Source organism: Scyliorhinus canicula, chromosome 12 (genome assembly GCF_902713615.1).
Source record: "Scyliorhinus canicula chromosome 12, sScyCan1.1, whole genome shotgun sequence".
Taxonomy (NCBI): Eukaryota; Metazoa; Chordata; class Chondrichthyes; order Carcharhiniformes; family Scyliorhinidae; genus Scyliorhinus; species Scyliorhinus canicula.
The window spans coordinates 56,223,347-56,240,672 of NC_052157.1; the positions used below are offsets into that span (position 1 = coordinate 56,223,347).

The 17,326-nt window shown below is 50.0% G+C and overlaps 1 protein-coding gene across 4 annotated transcripts in view; it reads left to right on the top strand.

Moving 5' to 3' along the window:
* The window catches only part of LOC119975278 (myristoylated alanine-rich C-kinase substrate-like), a 113,217-nt gene extending 98,173 nt beyond the window's left edge, over positions 1-15,044 (top strand). For all 4 annotated transcript variants that reach the window (XM_038814992.1, XM_038814991.1, XM_038814993.1 and 1 more), the window contains 2 exons: positions 13,299-13,346; positions 14,876-15,044. In XM_038814992.1, the coding sequence (XP_038670920.1) occupies positions 13,299-13,346; positions 14,876-14,909 (82 nt within the window). In that variant the 3' untranslated portion in view covers positions 14,910-15,044. The remainder of the gene's footprint in view (positions 1-13,298; positions 13,347-14,875) is intronic.
* Positions 15,045-17,326: the final 2,282 nt, after the last annotated feature.

The following is a 17,326-nucleotide window of genomic DNA, read 5'->3' on the forward strand; positions in this document are numbered from 1 at the left end:
TTGGTTCTCAGACAGGGCGGGTCCTCAGTGCCGTTTGTCCACTGCCTGAGTAACCTGGAAAAAACGGGTACGAATGTGTTCATCATGACTTGCAGCCTCTATTTCGCCGAATAGAGGGGCACCTAAAAAACCAAGGGAGCCAAGATGCTCCAACTGAGGACATCACTGAAGTTCTCAGAGATATCTGCGGACAAACTATTTGGCGTGTAGCCTTACAACTTTGGAAAAGATCTCCAATCAAACTGGGTTGTTGGAACCAAAGTTCTCAAAGGTTTCGGCAGAGAAACTTATTGTGTATGTGAGGTGGTCACAATCTTTTCAGCTGAAAAGAAGATGTCCATCCTGCAGCTGAACAATGTACAATCCTGAAAACAAACAAACATAAAACGAAGACAAACATACGTGCAGGTTCCATCAGAAAGGACATCGTTTCCCTCAAACGATTCCTATTTTACATCATCTGGACACCTCACTTTTCCTCTGCCTCTGTGAACAGGGTCACAAAGGGGTTGCCGTGTCGGGAGTCAGACACCGTGTCGTCCTGCTCTCCCGGATCCCACACCCTTGTGTGGATCAGGCATGAAACTTTGGAATTGTGTGACCGGGGGTCACTTTCATCGTTACGGACAAGTCTGAACGAATTGTCCCTGTGCCATAATGTAGTGTCGAGTGTGTTGTCGGGGTAGTCGGGGTCGGGTGGTGGTTCTGGATATTTGAGGTAGGTGACTTCCATGGGGTCACTGGAGTCGGGGTCGTAGTTGGTGCAGTGTGGGCTGTATGGCTGTGTGCTGTCGCTGTCTTCAGAGTCAGTGTCAGTCCTGCTGTCTCTGCTGTGGCAGCTTGTGGGCGTGTCGGGGCGTGGTCTGTAGTGGTCTGTGGGCGGAGTCGTGGGCGAGTCCGTGGATGAACTGGTCTGTGAGGGGGATGGTGGAGAAGTGTCTCTGGTGGGCGGGGTGAAGTGTTCTGCTGCATCCAGCAGGACATGGTGAGCATGGTTGGCCTGTGTTCCATATGCCTTTAACTGGTTGATATGAAACCACGCGGTCTTCCCATTAGGATACTTTATCCTGTAAACAGAGGGGCTAATTTCGTCCGAAATTGAGTATGGGCCAGAATATTTTGGAGTCAAAAAACTGCTGGGGTTATAAACAGATAACATTACCTGTTGTCCAACCTGGAATTCTGTGGTGTGTACGGTCTTATTGAAACAGGCAGTGCGTTGCTGTCGGCGTTTCCCTAGCTGGACTGCGGCTGCGATCTGTGCAGACCTCACAGTCTCAACTAGATCTTTAACTGCCTTTTCATGTGTGAGGGCCGTCACTTCGGGGCTTGTCATGTCCAGTCCTAAAAGGAATTCTGTACCTTTCATAGGGCGTCCGGTCATGAGTGTGTGTGGTGTGTATCCTGTAGATGTGGAGACAGTGTTCCTTATGAACATAAGTGCAAAGGGGAGCACTGAATCCCATGTGGAATTGTTCTCTTGAACCATTTTCCTGAGGGTCGTTTTTAGGGTCCGATTCATGCGCTCCACAATCCCGCTGGACTGTGGATGATACGCAATATGGAAGTTTTGTTTTATACCGAATATTGTCAGGACGTTTCTCATGACCCGTCCTGTAAAGTGAGATCCCTGGTCCGAATCGATACTTCGGGGTAAACCCCATCTCGTGAAGATGTGGTGGGTCAGGATCTTTGCAGCTGTCTTAGCTGTGTTTGTACGTGATGGAAATGCCTCTACCCATTTTGTAAAGGTATCTATCACCACCAGAACATACTTATAGCCATTCCGACAAGGGGGCAATGGACCTATAAAATCGATCTGGAGGTTTGTCCAAGGGCCGTTAACTGGGCGAGTATGCCGAAGTTGTGCTTTCTTAGAATACCGCTCCGGGTTATTCTGAGCACAAATCAGGCAATTCTCTATATAGTGTGTGACATCTGTCCTGAGATTAGGCCACCAACAGAGTTGCCTGAGGTGCCTCGTGGTTGAATCAATTCCTTGGTGTCCGTGGTTGTCGTGAAATAAAGCGATCATAGCATTTCTATCCTGCTGTGGGACCACATAAAGTTGATCCTTAATGATCACACCCTCATGTGTGGTCAGTGCGTGTTTAAAGTGCTCGTACGCAGGCACAAAGTTTCCCTTGAAAACCTCCCTGAGGTCTCCGTCCTGTTTCTGTGCTGCTACGAGATCTTTAACCTCTGTTTGTGAGACTTGTACTGCGCTCACAGGGGCGCTAGCTGGTGCGCTAGCTGGGGGGGTCCATAAGTGTCCTCTCCTGGAACCTGCCTTAGCCAATGCGTCGGCTTTTACATTCCCAGGGGTGATGACCTATGGTGGCTGCGAACTTTTATTATTCCGAAGGTCCTGTCCTTCGCTTTGTCTAGAATATGCTGGAGTAGAGGGGCTGATGGAAGGGGTTTTCCGTCTGCGGAGACAAAACCTCGTGTCCTCCACAGGGGCAGAAAATCTGTCAAACTGTTGCAGACATATAAACTGTCCGAATATATGTCTGCTGGGCTGGGGAAAGAATCGGGGTGGTCCACTATATATGCTATGGCTGCTAGCTCTGCTGCCTGCGCGCCTAAGTGACCAGGTAACTTCAGTGCTATTTCCTCGAGAGCGCGCCCCTGCGTGTCCTCGACGTAGATGCCGCATCCAGTGATACGCTCACCATTTAAAACTGTGGATGAACCGTCCACGTATATCTTGAGGGGTCCACACGTGTCTGTGTGTGGGGTGCCTTGTGCTGGGTTTCCTAGCTTCCTGGGGGGTGTTTTTGCTATGAAGGGGCCTGTGTTATGCAGGGGAGCTACAATTTCACAGTCATGGGGCTGTCCGGGGTATTGGAGGTTGTCTGCTAAATATGTGTGTGTGCGTGTCCGTTTTACAGTAATGTCCCGTCCTTGTAAAAGTAGGGTCCACCTAGCTGCCCTAATCTGGCTAACTGAACCGTCCTTCAGTCGACCGTCTAGTAGTAGCTGTGTGGGTGTGTGTTCGGTTAGAATGGTGATGGGGTTTAGTCCGGTTATGTATGAAAAGTACTGTACTGCCCAGAAGACAGCAAGGAGGTGCCTCTCACAGGCAGAGAATCCTTGTTCTACTGGGTCTAACAGTCGGGAGGCATAAGCCACTGGTCTTAGCTGGTCGTGCCGTTCCTGAAGCAACACGGCCGAGAGGGTCAGATCTGTGCTAGCTACCTCGATTGCGTACGGGGAAAGTTGGTCTGGGACTAGCAGCGCGGGTGCTGCACTAAGGGCTCGTTTTAACTCTTCCACAGCCTCTGTATGCTGCGGAAGCCATTCCCAGGGGGCTCCTTTCTTAAGGAGGTCTGAAAGTGGGGCGGCTTTTGTCGCGAATCCGTCTATGTGGTTCCGACAATAACCAACCAGTCCTAAAAACGACCGGAGGGCTGAAACATTCTGGGGAAGGGGCAATTTGACAATCGAATCAATTCTTTTAAATTCGATCTCGCGTTTGCCGTGCGTGATGACTGTTCCCAAATACATCACTTTACTTTCCAATATCTGGGCCTTTCTGGGGTTAACTTTACATCCAATTGAAGTCAACAATTCCAGGAGTTCGGCCAGAAGCGAAATGTGCTCTGCCTTTGTGTCTGTCTGCAGTAGTAGGTCGTCTACATACTGTACCAGACATTCGGGGCGGGAAAATTTTTCTAGTCCACTTGCCAGCTGTCGGTGGAAAATGGAGGGGGAATTGTGGAATCCCTGTGGGAGGCATGTCCACGTATACTGCTGAGTTTTAAAAGTGAATGCAAATTTGTATTGGCACGCTTTTGCCAATGGTATGGACCAGAATCCGTTACTGATATCCAATACCGTGAAGTACTTGGCGTTGAGACCCTGCTTGAGCATGGTCTCGGGACTAGTAGCTACCGTTGGGGCTACTGCGGGGGTTACTTTATTGAGTTCCCGATAATCGATGGTCAGACGCCATGATCCATCGGGCTTCCTCACTGGCCAAATAGGGGCATTGTTGGTGGAGGCTACCGTTCTAAGTACACCTTGGTCCAACAAGCTACCTATAACTTTTTCTATTTCCACCTCTGCTTCAAGGGGAAATCTGTATTGCTTTTGCGGTCGGGGGTCCTGTCCGGTAACATGAACTTGTCCAGTCATTCTGCCACAGTCATGACGGTGACTTGCAAATGCTGTCCTGTGTTTGTTCAGTAATGCTTTAATGTGTCTGTCTGTGTGGAGTGTAGTCAGGTCGAATGAGTACTCTCCCACTGCGCTAATCCGATTAGCGTAGTCTCCTACTGTGAGGGTGGCTGGTGCTCTGTCTGATCTAGCCATTCGCCAGACACACTGGTTTACTGGGTCGAACGATAAGCTGTGTGTGTTCATAAAATCAATCCCTAGGATGTGTTCTGCTGTCCTGGGAAGGTTTACTAGAACTACGGGGTGCCTTGTGCTAATGTTCCCTAGCTGAATTGCTATGGGTGCTGTAATGTGTCCCTGCTGCGAGTGTCCGGTGAACCCGCTAAGTGTAATGGTGGATGTGGTCGGCCACGTGTCTGAGTGTGCCGTGATCGTAGAGTTAATGGTGGTGCGGGATCCTCCTGTGTCCCACAGTAACTCTATGGGCTTCCCTTTGACTTTCGCTGTGACTACGGGCCTCCCTGATGAGTCCCATAGTGTGTCACAGACCCAAGTGGGGGAGCCCGGACACCGTCAGTCCGTCTCGTCCACATTGGTGGGTCCTGACTGTACTGTAACATTATGGATCGGTTTTGACTTATTGCGGTTCAGAGTGCCTGTCTGCTGGCCTCTCTGAGATCGCTGGGGCGCATTGCACTCTTTAGCCCAATGCCCTAACTGTCCACAGTTATAGCATTCCTGTCCTTTCTGTTGTGGGCTGCTCTTGCCTTCATTTACCCATGCGGGCTTCTGGTGCTCTCTGACTGCTTGGATATCTGCAGCAGCCTGAGCCTCTTCTGGGGATCTAACTTTGCCTTTTCCCTGAAGCGATTGCTCCCAAGCGCGGGACAATCTTTTCAGGACCCATTTCTCGTTATGGGCCTCTTCTGAGGGGTCATAGCTGTTGCAAGCGCTCTGTCCTGCTTCTGTTGCGTGGGAGATTATTGTGCGCGTCCATTTAACCATGTTTTCGCGGGTTAAATGCGCTCTATCTAATTGTCCAAAAACTGCGCTGAAATGAATCCACAGCCTTCCTGCGAATGCTGTGGGGTGTTCGGATCTTTTCTGCCTGCATTTGTTTAATCCTTCTACTGGGTCACCTCTATTGTACCCTATGGCATCTAAAATGGCGGTGTGCATCTCCTCTAGGCTGCCTCCTGCCACGTTCTGTGGGTCGGGGAGGGCTGCTACTACACTTTGGTCTGAACTCAGCACGGTGAGCTTAACCTGCTCTCTCTCATCCAGGCCGTACATGGTAGCCTGCTGCTTTACTTTTGCGAAAAATTGGTGGGGGTCTGCGGTGGGGAGGAACGGAGTGATCTTTTCGCACGCGTCCCTTAGCTGGGTTACTGTTAAAGGGGTGGTGTAGGTTATGTCTGGGGCGCCTTCTGATTCGGCTTTTCTCTGCGTGGTTACGGGATTTATGGGTGCGGTTATGGTCTGAGCTGTGGGGGGTTGGGGTGCCTGTCGTTTCTGCTGAGCTGCTGGCGCACATGTTCCCTGAACATAACGCTGCGCTGTCTCACTTAATTCCTGCCAATCTGGGGCATTTTCCCCATCTAACTGTGCTCCAAAGGTGCTTTGGAAGCCATTCTGCACCGAAAGCAGAGATTGCAGTTCCGCAATCTGTTTCCTGCATTTCGCGTGATCAACTGTGCTTTGTCTTTGTTCGGTCGTTGCAGCATGGAGTGCTCTCAAAGCTGCTTTGAGATCAGAGCATTGCCTCTGCAATGCCTCCACCTGCTTCTCCGATTCCTGTCTTATCAGAACGGCACGTTGCACGTCCTGATAGGCTTTCTCATACTGGGTCTGGGAACTGCTCAGATGAGCTAGACAAGACTGATGAGCCCTTTTGGCATCATCCACCTCTCTATCCTTCTCTGCCAACTTCCCTTTTAGATCCAGGTTCTCCTTCTCGATGTCCCTGACATCGACCTTACTCATCCTATTCCTCTCTTCTAAATCTGTCCGGAGCGTCCTGATGACCTCCTCTGCGCCTCGCAACTGTGCCAAACAGGACACAATCGCCATCGGCTTGCGTGCTTTACCTAGGTTCTTTTTGTGTATTTGAGAGAGGTTCTCCCACCAAGTATGACCTATACTCCCGGGACCTGTCTCCTCATTTGCACAAAACTCTTTCCAAAGGGGCCATCCCTTTCCTTGTAAATATTTGCGGAGTTCCAGCTCCCACGTGGGACACTGGCCTACCCTGCTACTGTTGCTGGTCGCTGCGACCACAAACCTTTCTGGATCCATCAGACGTTCCATTGCCTGCATGGCCATTTCCTCTGACTCTCTTTGTATAATTTGGAACAGGGGGTTGTTGGGGTTGTGTTTCAAGAAACGGGTACGGCTTACGCTATGTTCCGTTCAAAAACTGCCGAAAGTTTGTCGCAACAAAATGCTTTCAGTTTTACCTTACAGCCCTGTTAGTACGCATGCACTAAACACACTTCCGAATTACGCTTATTATTTTGAACACCTTGAATACTTGTGATTTCTTTCTTTCTCTGCAATTTGGAGTTCTAATTCAAATTTCAGGGTCCTGGACGGTGTGGGGTTTCCACTTACAACCGTGTCCCGTCAGGAAGTCGCCACTAAATGTTGCACGTTTTACTATGGGCGTAAAACGCGTTTATTGGAGTGTATTAACACGCCTCCGTATTCGACGTGTGCTTAACACTACTAGGCTCTGTTGTATGTAATTATTCAGCTCTGGGAGTCGCCAGTTGCCGTATAGACAACGTCACAAGTATTCCAAGGTCAAGTTCAAAGTAATAAAGACGATACACCGATTAGTAAGGTTCAAACGATCAATATTTATTATACAGTTATAATAAATACTCATGCACACACTAAGAGACTAAGCTATAACTAAACTTAAGTGAACAGAATACTTATCTAACAGGAACATGATGTGGAGATGCCGGCGTTGGACTGGGGTGAGCACAGTGAGAAGTCTTACAACACCAGGTTAAAGTCCAACAGGTTTGTTTCAAACACGAGCTTTCGGAGCACGGCTCCTTCTTCAGGTGAATGGATTCCTGTCCTTTCTGTTGTGGGCTGCTCTTGCCTCTGATCTCCGGGTCAGCATTCTACAAGGAGGCCTTCAGGAGACGCGACAACGCAAAATTGCTGAGCAAAAACTTATAGCTAAGTTCCGCACGCATGAATGCGGACTCAACCGGGATCTGGGATTTATGTCGCATTACATTCGGCCCCCACCAACAAGCCTGGACTTGCAGAGGCCTACCGACTGAACTGGCTTGGGACAATTCACACCTCTTTAACCTGGAGTTACCTCTCTCTCTGCATCTTTGATGATTTGATTGCCTGCAGGTGCTCGCATTCCGGGCATCTCTGACTGTGTCTATATAAACATTTCTGGAACAAGCCTTTCCATTCACCTGAAGAAGGAGCCGTGCTCCGAAAGCTCGTGTTTGAAACAAACCTGTTGGACTTTAACCTGGTGTTGTAAGACTTCTCACTGTGCTCACCCCAGTCCAACGCCGGCATCTCCACATCATGTTCCTGTTAGATAAGTATTCTGTTCACTTAAGTTTAGTTATAGCTTAGTCTCTTAGTGTGTGCATGAGTATTTATTATAACTGTATAATAAATATTGATCGTTTGAACCTTACTAATCGGTGTATCGTCTTTATTACTTTGAACTTGACCTTGGAATACTTGTGACGTTGTCTATACGGCAACTGGCGACTCCCAGAGCTGAATAATTACATACAACAGAGCCTAGTAGTGTTAAGCACACGTCGAATACGGAGGCGTGTTAATACACTCCAATAAACGCGTTTTACGCCCATAGTAAAACGTGCAACATTTAGTGGCGACTTCCTGACGGGACACGGTTGTAAGTGGAAACCCCACACCGTCCAGGACCCTGAAATTTGAATTAGAACTCCAAATTGCAGAGAAAGAAAGAAATCACAAGTATTCAAGGTGTTCAAAATAATAAGCGTAATTCGGAAGTGTGTTTAGTGCATGCGTACTAACAGGGCTGTAAGGTAAAACTGAAAGCATTTTGTTGCGACAAACTTTCGGCAGTTTTTGAACGGAACATAGCGTAAGCCGTACCCGTTTCTTGAAACACAACCCCAACAACCCCCTGTTCCAAATTATACAAAGAGAGTCAGAGGAAATGGCCATGCAGGCAATGGAACGTCTGATGGATCCAGAAAGGTTTGTGGTCGCAGCGACCAGCAACAGTAGCAGGGTAGGCCAGTGTCCCACGTGGGAGCTGGAACTCCGCAAATATTTACAAGGAAAGGGATGGCCCCTTTGGAAAGAGTTTTGTGCAAATGAGGAGACAGGTCCCGGGAGTATAGGTCATACTTGGTGGGAGAACCTCTCTCAAATACACAAAAAGAACCTAGGTAAAGCACGCAAGCCGATGGCGATTGTGTCCTGTTTGGCACAGTTGCGAGGCGCAGAGGAGGTCATCAGGACGCTCCGGACAGATTTAGAAGAGAGGAATAGGATGAGTAAGGTCGATGTCAGGGACATCGAGAAGGAGAACCTGGATCTAAAAGGGAAGTTGGCAGAGAAGGATAGAGAGGTGGATGATGCCAAAAGGGCTCATCAGTCTTGTCTAGCTCATCTGAGCAGTTCCCAGACCCAGTATGAGAAAGCCTATCAGGACGTGCAACGTGCCGTTCTGATAAGACAGGAATCGGAGAAGCAGGTGGAGGCATTGCAGAGGCAATGCTCTGATCTCAAAGCAGCTTTGAGAGCACTCCATGCTGCAACGACCGAACAAAGACAAAGCACAGTTGATCACGCGAAATGCAGGAAACAGATTGCGGAACTGCAATCTCTGCTTTCGGTGCAGAATGGCTTCCAAAGCACCTTTGGAGCACAGTTAGATGGGGAAAATGCCCCAGATTGGCAGGAATTAAGTGAGACAGCGCAGCGTTATGTTCAGGGAACATGTGCGCCAGCAGCTCAGCAGAAACGACAGGCACCCCAACCCCCCACAGCTCAGACCATAACCGCACCCATAAATCCCGTAACCACGCAGAGAAAAGCCGAATCAGAAGGCGCCCCAGACATAACCTACACCACCCCTTTAACAGTAACCCAGCTAAGGGACGCGTGCGAAAAGATCACTCCGTTCCTCCCCACCGCAGACCCCCACCAATTTTTCGCAAAAGTAAAGCAGCAGGCTACCATGTACGGCCTGGATGAGAGAGAGCAGGTTAAGCTCACCGTGCTGAGTTCAGACCAAAGTGTAGTAGCAGCCCTCCCCGACCCACAGAACGTGGCAGGAGGCAGCCTAGAGGAGATGCACACCGCCATTTTAGATGCCATAGGGTACAATAGAGGTGACCCAGTAGAAGGATTAAACAAATGCAGGCAGAAAAGATCCGAACACCCCACAGCATTCGCAGGAAGGCTGTGGATTCATTTCAGCGCAGTTTTTGGACAATTAGATAGAGCGCATTTAACCCGCGAAAACATGGTTAAATGGACGCGCACAATAATCTCCCACGCAACAGAAGCAGGACAGAGCGCTTGCAACAGCTATGACCCCTCAGAAGAGGCCCATAACGAGAAATGGGTCCTGAAAAGATTGTCCCGCGCTTGGGAGCAATCGCTTCAGGGAAAAGGCAAAGTTAGATCCCCAGAAGAGGCTCAGGCTGCTGCAGATATCCAAGCAGTCAGAGAGCACCAGAAGCCCGCATGGGTAAATGAAGGCAGCCTCTGATCTCCGGGTCAGCATTCTACAAGGAGGCCTTCAGGAGACGCGACAACGCAAAATTGCTGAGCAAAAACTTATAGCTAAGTTCCGCACGCATGAATGCGGACTCAACCGGGATCTGGGATTCATGTCGCATTACATTCGGCCCCCACCAACAAGCCTGGACTTGCAGAGGCCTACCGACTGAACTGGCTTGGGACAATTCACACCTCTTTAACCTGGAGTTACCTCTCTCTCTGCATCTTTGATGATTTGATTGCCTGCAGGTGCTCGCATTCCGGGCATCTCTGACTGTGTCTATATAAACATTTCTGGAACAAGCCTTTCCATTCACCTGAAGAAGGAGCCGTGCTCCGAAAGCTCGTGTTTGAAACAAACCTGTTGGACTTTAACCTGGTGTTGTAAGACTTCTTACTAACAGGAACAGGCAAGGTCAGAGAACGAGGCCTTCGTCCTGGTCTTGTACTGCAGCCTTCAGCAAGCGTTCTGGTACTGGGGGTCTAGTGGGCTTGGATCGCGTAGCGAGCGTTGAACTTACGGTTTCGGCGGCTGGTGCTCAACGGCTGGAGTCAGGATGCAAGATGTCAGTCAGGGCCGGAGCACGGGTTTAACAGACCGGGCTCTGTGGGGAATTTGCCTTTATACCCCTCTCTAATGTCCTTGCCCCCTTCTAGGCGGGCTCTACCTTTCGGTACCGATTGGAGCGTTTCCAAACTGTTACCTTCGAAATCCTCCAATGCGAGGGCCTTCCTCGATGTTGGGGGGTGGTTTCGATATTCGTTACTCTGGTGCCATCCTGTTTGCGCAACCTATTAAGTGTTACATTGAGATGGAAATGTTGCCATTGTTCGTGCCTGGATTTGGGCTGCCTCATCAGAATGCTAAGCGCTTTGCCATTAACACCTTTGGCTTGGAGATCTTGCACCTGGCCAGAAACTGGTTTGCTGCTTGCAAAAATGCTAATTAGTTGAGAGCAGGCTGTCTGTTCTCACTAAACAGGCTTTTCCTTCTGTCTTCCATTTTAGTTTGGCTCAGTGTCCATTTTGCGTGGCCAGCATGGCTACACCACTATTTAAGACCACACTCTTCCCACTGTCAGCAAAGGCCCGCCAGGCCTTCAACTGCATTAAGGAGGACATCGCCAAAGTCGCCATGCGAGCGGTGGATGAATCCGTCCCCTTTCAGGTGGAGAGCGACACCTCAGAGGTCGCTCTCGCCGCCACTCTGAATCAGGCAGGGAGATCAGTCGCCTTCTTCTCCCGAATCCTCTCTGCTTCGGAACTTCGACACTCCTCAGTCAAAAAAAAAGCTCAAGCCACTGTGGAAGCTGTGCGGCACTGGAGGCACTACCTCGCAGGTAGGAGGTTTACCCTCATCACTGACCAGAGATCGGTTGCCTTTATGTTTGACAACTCGCAAAGGGGCAAAATAAATATTGATAAAATCTTGAGGTGGAGGATCGAACTCTCCACCTATAATTATGACATCATATATCGATCGGGGAAGCTCAACGAGCCCCCAGATGCCCGGTCCCGCGGCACATGCGCCAGTGCGCAAGACGACCGCCTAAAGGCTATCCACAACGACCTCTGCCACCCAGGGGTCACCCGGCTTGCCCACTACGTCAAATCCCGAAATCTGCCTTTCTCCACCGAGGAGGTAAAAGCCATCACCAGGGATTGCCCGATCTGCGCGGAGGGCAAACCGCACTTCTATAGACCAGACAAGGCCCACCTGGTAAAGGCATCCCGGCCCTTTGAACGCCTAAGCATCGATTTCAAAGGGCCCCTCCCCTCGACCAATCGAAATGTGTACTTCCTCAAAGTCATAGACAAATTCTCCTGCTTCCCCTTTGCCATCCTGTGCCCCGATATGACCTCCCACACAGTCATCAGGGCCCTGTACAGTGTCTTCACTCTGTTCGGTTTCCCCAGCTACGTACACAGCAACAGGGGTTCATCCTTTATGAGCGACGAGCTGCGTCAGTACCTGCTCGACAAGGGCATCGCCTCGAGCAGGACTACCAACTATAACCCCAGGGGGAACGGGCAGGTGGAGAGGGAGAACGCAACGGTCTGGAAGACTGTCCTACTGACCCTACGGTACAGGAATCTCCCGACCTCCCACTGGCAGGAGGTCCTCCCCGACGCGCTCCATGCAATTAGGTCCCTCCTGTGCAATGCCACTAACCAGACCCCTCACGAGCGATTATTTGTTTTCCCTAGGGGCACTGCCACGGGGGCTTCGCTCCCATCTTGGTTGAGGACACCGGGCCTGGTTCTCCTCTGGAAGCACGTCCGGACACACAAAACGGACCCACTAGTAGAGAGGGTACTACTGCTACACTCGAACCCACACTACGCCTTTATTGATCACCCCGACGGCCGTCAGGACACCGTTTCCCTCCAGGACCTGGTGCCTGCAGGATCCACCACTACCACCACCACCGCCGAGGTACCCCTCACACTACACCCAAGCCGACCCCCCATGCCCTGCGTCCCACACCTATAGGTTTCCTGCGCCCCCCTTCGCCCGTCGCACCGGTCAGGAACGGAGCTCGAACCGAATCACCCCCGGAGTCCACCCTCATATCCACACCGCCCGTCACCACCCAGCCACCCGAAGCGGCTGCAACCCCGGTGCTCCGCCGATCCCAAAGGACGACTCGGCCACCGGACCGGCTCAACCTGTAGACCCGTCACCCCCGCCGGACTTGATTTTTTTTACAGGGGGTGAATGTGGTGAATGTACTTCATGGAATTCACACTGTATAGTATTGTGTTCCTGTGGGCTCTGTCTGTGAGCCGTTGCACGGCTCTGCCCACAGGGGGAGATGAGGAGCTTGTACAGGGCTCCACCCTCGGCTCCGCCCATGGCTCCGCCCATGGCTCCGCCCATGGCCCCTCCCACTACCTGAAGTATAAAGTGCTGCAGCCTTGTGAGCCTGCCCTCAGTTCTTCTGGTCGCAGGCAGGCTTAGTTGTAAGTCTATTAAAATGACAGTTTACTTCCTGAAATGAAAATGAAAATCGCTTATTGTCACAAGTAGGCTTCAAATGAAGTTACTGTGAAAAGCCCCTAGTCGCCACGAGTGAATTGATGGTCACATCAATCATAATGAATGACGGAGCTGGTTCGAAGCGTTGAATGGCGTCCTCCAGCACCTATTTCCTATTTTTCTATCTTTGTTATTTTTTTCAATCAACTTATTTAGCTCATTTGCTACTTGGAATGACCTGCTTCCCCAGAGCCCTCTACCTCTGTATTACAGTAAGTCCCTGATTATCCAGGGAATGCGCCATTTCCTAAAATTCCTGGTCAAAATGGGAGCCCTCCACAATTACCCAGAATCCTCAGGTAGCTTTCTGTCTTCTGCTGAGATGGGCGTCACCTGTCTAACGCTTCCACATATTCCATTTCAGAGCGGATGTGGCACCTTCTGAAGAGGCAGGCGAGGCGAAAGAGGGAAGGTAAAGATGGATCCATGTTACTCAAGATCAAATTGTTCACCAGTGATTGCTGCAAGGTTTTTTCCAGCTTTTATAAGCTCCTACTCATTCTAAATGCTTCAGCCCCCACCCTGTGTACTGGCTCAAACAGAGACCGTTCACTCATTAACTCATCTGCGGCTCACCAGTCGATCTTTGCTCTGAGTTGGCCTCTGTACCCTCCTCCAGCCTGATAACTCTCCCAATCTCTGTAACCTCCTCCAGCTCTACAACCCTCCCTATCTCTGCAACCTCCTCCAGCCCGATAACCCTCCCTATCTCTGTAATCTCCTCCAGCCCGATAACCCTCCCTATCTCTGCAACCTCCTCCAGCCCGATAACCCTCCCTATCTCTGTAATCTCCTCCAACCCTGACAACCCTCCCCAATTCTGTAAGCTCCCCCACTCGATAACCCTCTCTTTCTCTGCAACCTCCTCAAGCCCTGACAACACTCCCTATTTCTGTAACATCCTCCATCCCCGACAACCCTCCCTATCTTTGTATCCTCCTTCAGCCATGACAACCCACCCTATCTCTATAACCTTCTCCGACCCCGACAGCCCCCCCATCTCTGTAACCTCCTCCAGCAGCGACACCCCTTCCCTTCTCTGTAACCTCCTCCAGCCTCTACAACACTCCCTATCTCTGTAACCTCCACTAGCCCCGACAACTCTCTATATCTCTGCAACCTCCTCGACACCCTATGGCCCTCCCTAACACTGAAACCCCCTATAGCCCTCTACAACTCTCCCTATCTCTGTAACTCCCTCCAGCCTCTACAACATTCCCATCTCTGCAATCTCCTCCAACCTCTACAACCCTCCCTATCTTAGTAACCTCCACCAACCCCGACAACCCTCCCCATCTCTGTAACTCCCTCCAGCCCCTACAATCATCCCAATCTTTGAAACCTCCTCCAGACCCTACAACTCTCTGAGATCTCTGCATTCCTCCAATTCTGGCCGACTGATCATCCCCCGATTCCCATCGCTCCACCCTTGGAGGCCATGCCTTCAGCTTCCAGGGGGGCCCGAAGTTCTGGAATTCCTTCCCTATTTTTGTCTGTGTCTCTCTCTTGCTCTCTTTGTATCCCTCACTCTCTCATAATCACTCCCTTTCACTTTCATTCTCTTTCACTCTCATGCCATCTCTTTCCTTCCTTTCTTTCTCTCTCTCTCAATCTTTACCTCTCTCCCTCAATTTCACTCTTTCTATCTGTCTCTCTCCGACTTTGAAACCGATTTTTCTCATCAGGTGCCAGCCCCTAATGTCCCTCCAAGTGACTCAGGGTCAAATTGCTGTCGGACATTTGACTCTGTGAATATCATTGAAATGTTTATTCTGCTTAGGATGCTTTATAAATGCACCTTCCTGTTATGAGGAGCTGAATTGGCCTCCTCCTGCTGAAGGGTGGGCCGAAATGGCCAATTGTGTACGGTACGTTATGTGCACATCCAGGTGTGCACGTTGAAGGCTGAGGTTGGGTAACACTTTCCTTCTCCTCACTCAGCGAGCCAGAAGAGGCCGACGAGCTGATTGTTTGAAGAGAGTCTGAGAGAATAAGTGCACAGATCTTGGTGATTGGATGGGACATGCTGTGACCCCACACGACCCACAATATGGAAGAGGCAAGAAGCAGCCAGAGAATAGAACATGAAGTAAAAAACAACCTTCTTGAATATTAAGTGTTTCTCTCACTGTGTGTGCAATCACCCACCTACACTGTCCCCATCAAACACTCCCAGGACAGGTACAGCACGGGGTTAGACACAGAGTAAACCTCCCTCTACACTGTCCCCATCAAACACTCCCAGGACAGGTACAGCACAGGGTTAGATACAGAGTAATGCCCCCTCTGCACTGTCCCCATCAAACAGTCCCAGGGCAGGTACAGCACGGGGTTAGATCCAGAGTAAAGCTCCCTCTACCCTCCACACTATCTCCATCAAATACTCCCAGGGCAGGTACAGCACGGGGTTAGATACAGAGTAAAGCTCCCTCTACCCCTCCACACTGTCCCCATCAAACACTCCCAGGACAGGTACAGCACAGGGTTAGATACAGAGGGCTACAAAATGTTGAGGGGCGTAGATAGGTGGATTGTCAGAGATTTTTTCCCAGGGTAGAGTGGTCAATTACTAGGGGGCATAGGTTTAAGGTGCGAGGGGCAAGGTATAGAGGAGATGTACGAGGCAAGTTTTTTACTCTTTGTTCTTTGTTAACACTCTCCCCATCAAATACTCCCAGGTCAGGCACAGAATGGGGGTTTAGATATAGTAAAGCTTCCTCTACACTGTTCCCATCAAACACGCCCAGAGCAGGTACAACATGTGGTTAGATACTGAGTAAAGCTCCCTCGACACTGACCCCATCAAACACACCCAGGACAGGAACATGAGGGGCTAGATAAAGAGCAAATCTCCCTCCACACTAACCCTATCAACACTCACAGGACAGGTACAGCATGTGGTTAGATAGAGAGTAAAGGTGCCTCCACACTGTCCCCATCAAACACTCCCAGGACAGGTACAGCACGGGGTTAGATACAGAGTAAAGCCCCCTCTGCACTGTCCCCATCAAACACTCCCAGGACAGGTACAGCACGGGGTTAGATACAGAGTAATGCTCCCTCTACACTATCCCCATCAAACTCTCCCAGGAGAGGTACAGCATGGGGTTAGATACAGAGTAATGCTCCCTCTACACTGGCCCATCTCACACTTCTTGTAGTGATATCTGAGCTATCATCTGTGTATGTAACATAAGAACCAAACTATAAATAAACATTAGTGCCTGTATGCATGAGTTAGTATTCTAGCATCCGACCATAGGTGGCGTGACGACAGGAGAACTTTACTGGAACACAGCCACATGTGAGACAGGATGTATTCTAGCATCCGACCACAGGTGGTGTGGCAACAGGAGAACGTGACTGAAAGACACCCAAATGGGAGACAGAGCCTGGACAGCAAGCACAGAGTGCAGGTGCACATCGAGGAGCTCCTGAGTCAACAGTAGTTAATAATAGTTGATCATAGTTGTTATTTAGCCGTCATATCCAACAGTAATCTTAGTAGACATCATACAAACCCTTCCGTGTTTTAATTAGTTAATAAACAGTTTTGTTCATTTTCAAAATTGTATGTTCTACGTTCACTTCAACTATAAAGACATTACCATCCATGCATACGGAGAAGATTACACTCCCAGGACGGGTATAGCACGGGGTTGGATACAGACTAATGTGATGATGGGTTTTTTAAAAAGCTGGGTCTTATATTTCAAAATTTACACAATCTCTGAGGGTGGTGGAGAATGTCCAGTGCCACTGACTCCTGGGTGTTTCCCTTGGGGGGTGGGGTGGGGGGGGGGGGGGGGGGTTTGATAGGGGGGGGGGTGGGGGGGGGGGGTTTGAGAGGTGGGGGGGTGGTTGTCCAATGCTTCCCTTCCATTGATCCCAGGTGACTGATCACCGCCTCTGGTGAAGAGAAAGGAACAGAATTGTCATCCAATCTCTTGTCATCCAATCTCAATGACCCCATGTATATTTGTGGAGAGGGGACTAGTGTATTCTGAAATATACCTCGGAGGGGGTGAAAATCCTGCATGGCCATTGGCCCGCATTTGTCCATCTGTTGCTCTGCGTATGTGTGAGCTGCGAGGCAAAGCAGTTGGAAGTTTAACTCACACTAAACCATCTGATACAGCAGCTGAAGCAGGAGCCCTGCAAAAATTAACCATCTTCTGCGAGGAGATCTTTAACAAAACTCTCACTCTGACTGTGTAAGTCAGCCAACCAGAAAAAGGTTCGCAGCTGGAAGAAGCACCAAAATCGTATTTCAGAACAACAGAATATCTGAATCCAAGAGTCAACTATTGACCTGCTGAAGCCAACCAGACCGGAATCAATCCGTAAAGTCCCCAAAGCTCATATTCTACACCTTCCAACTCACATACTGCT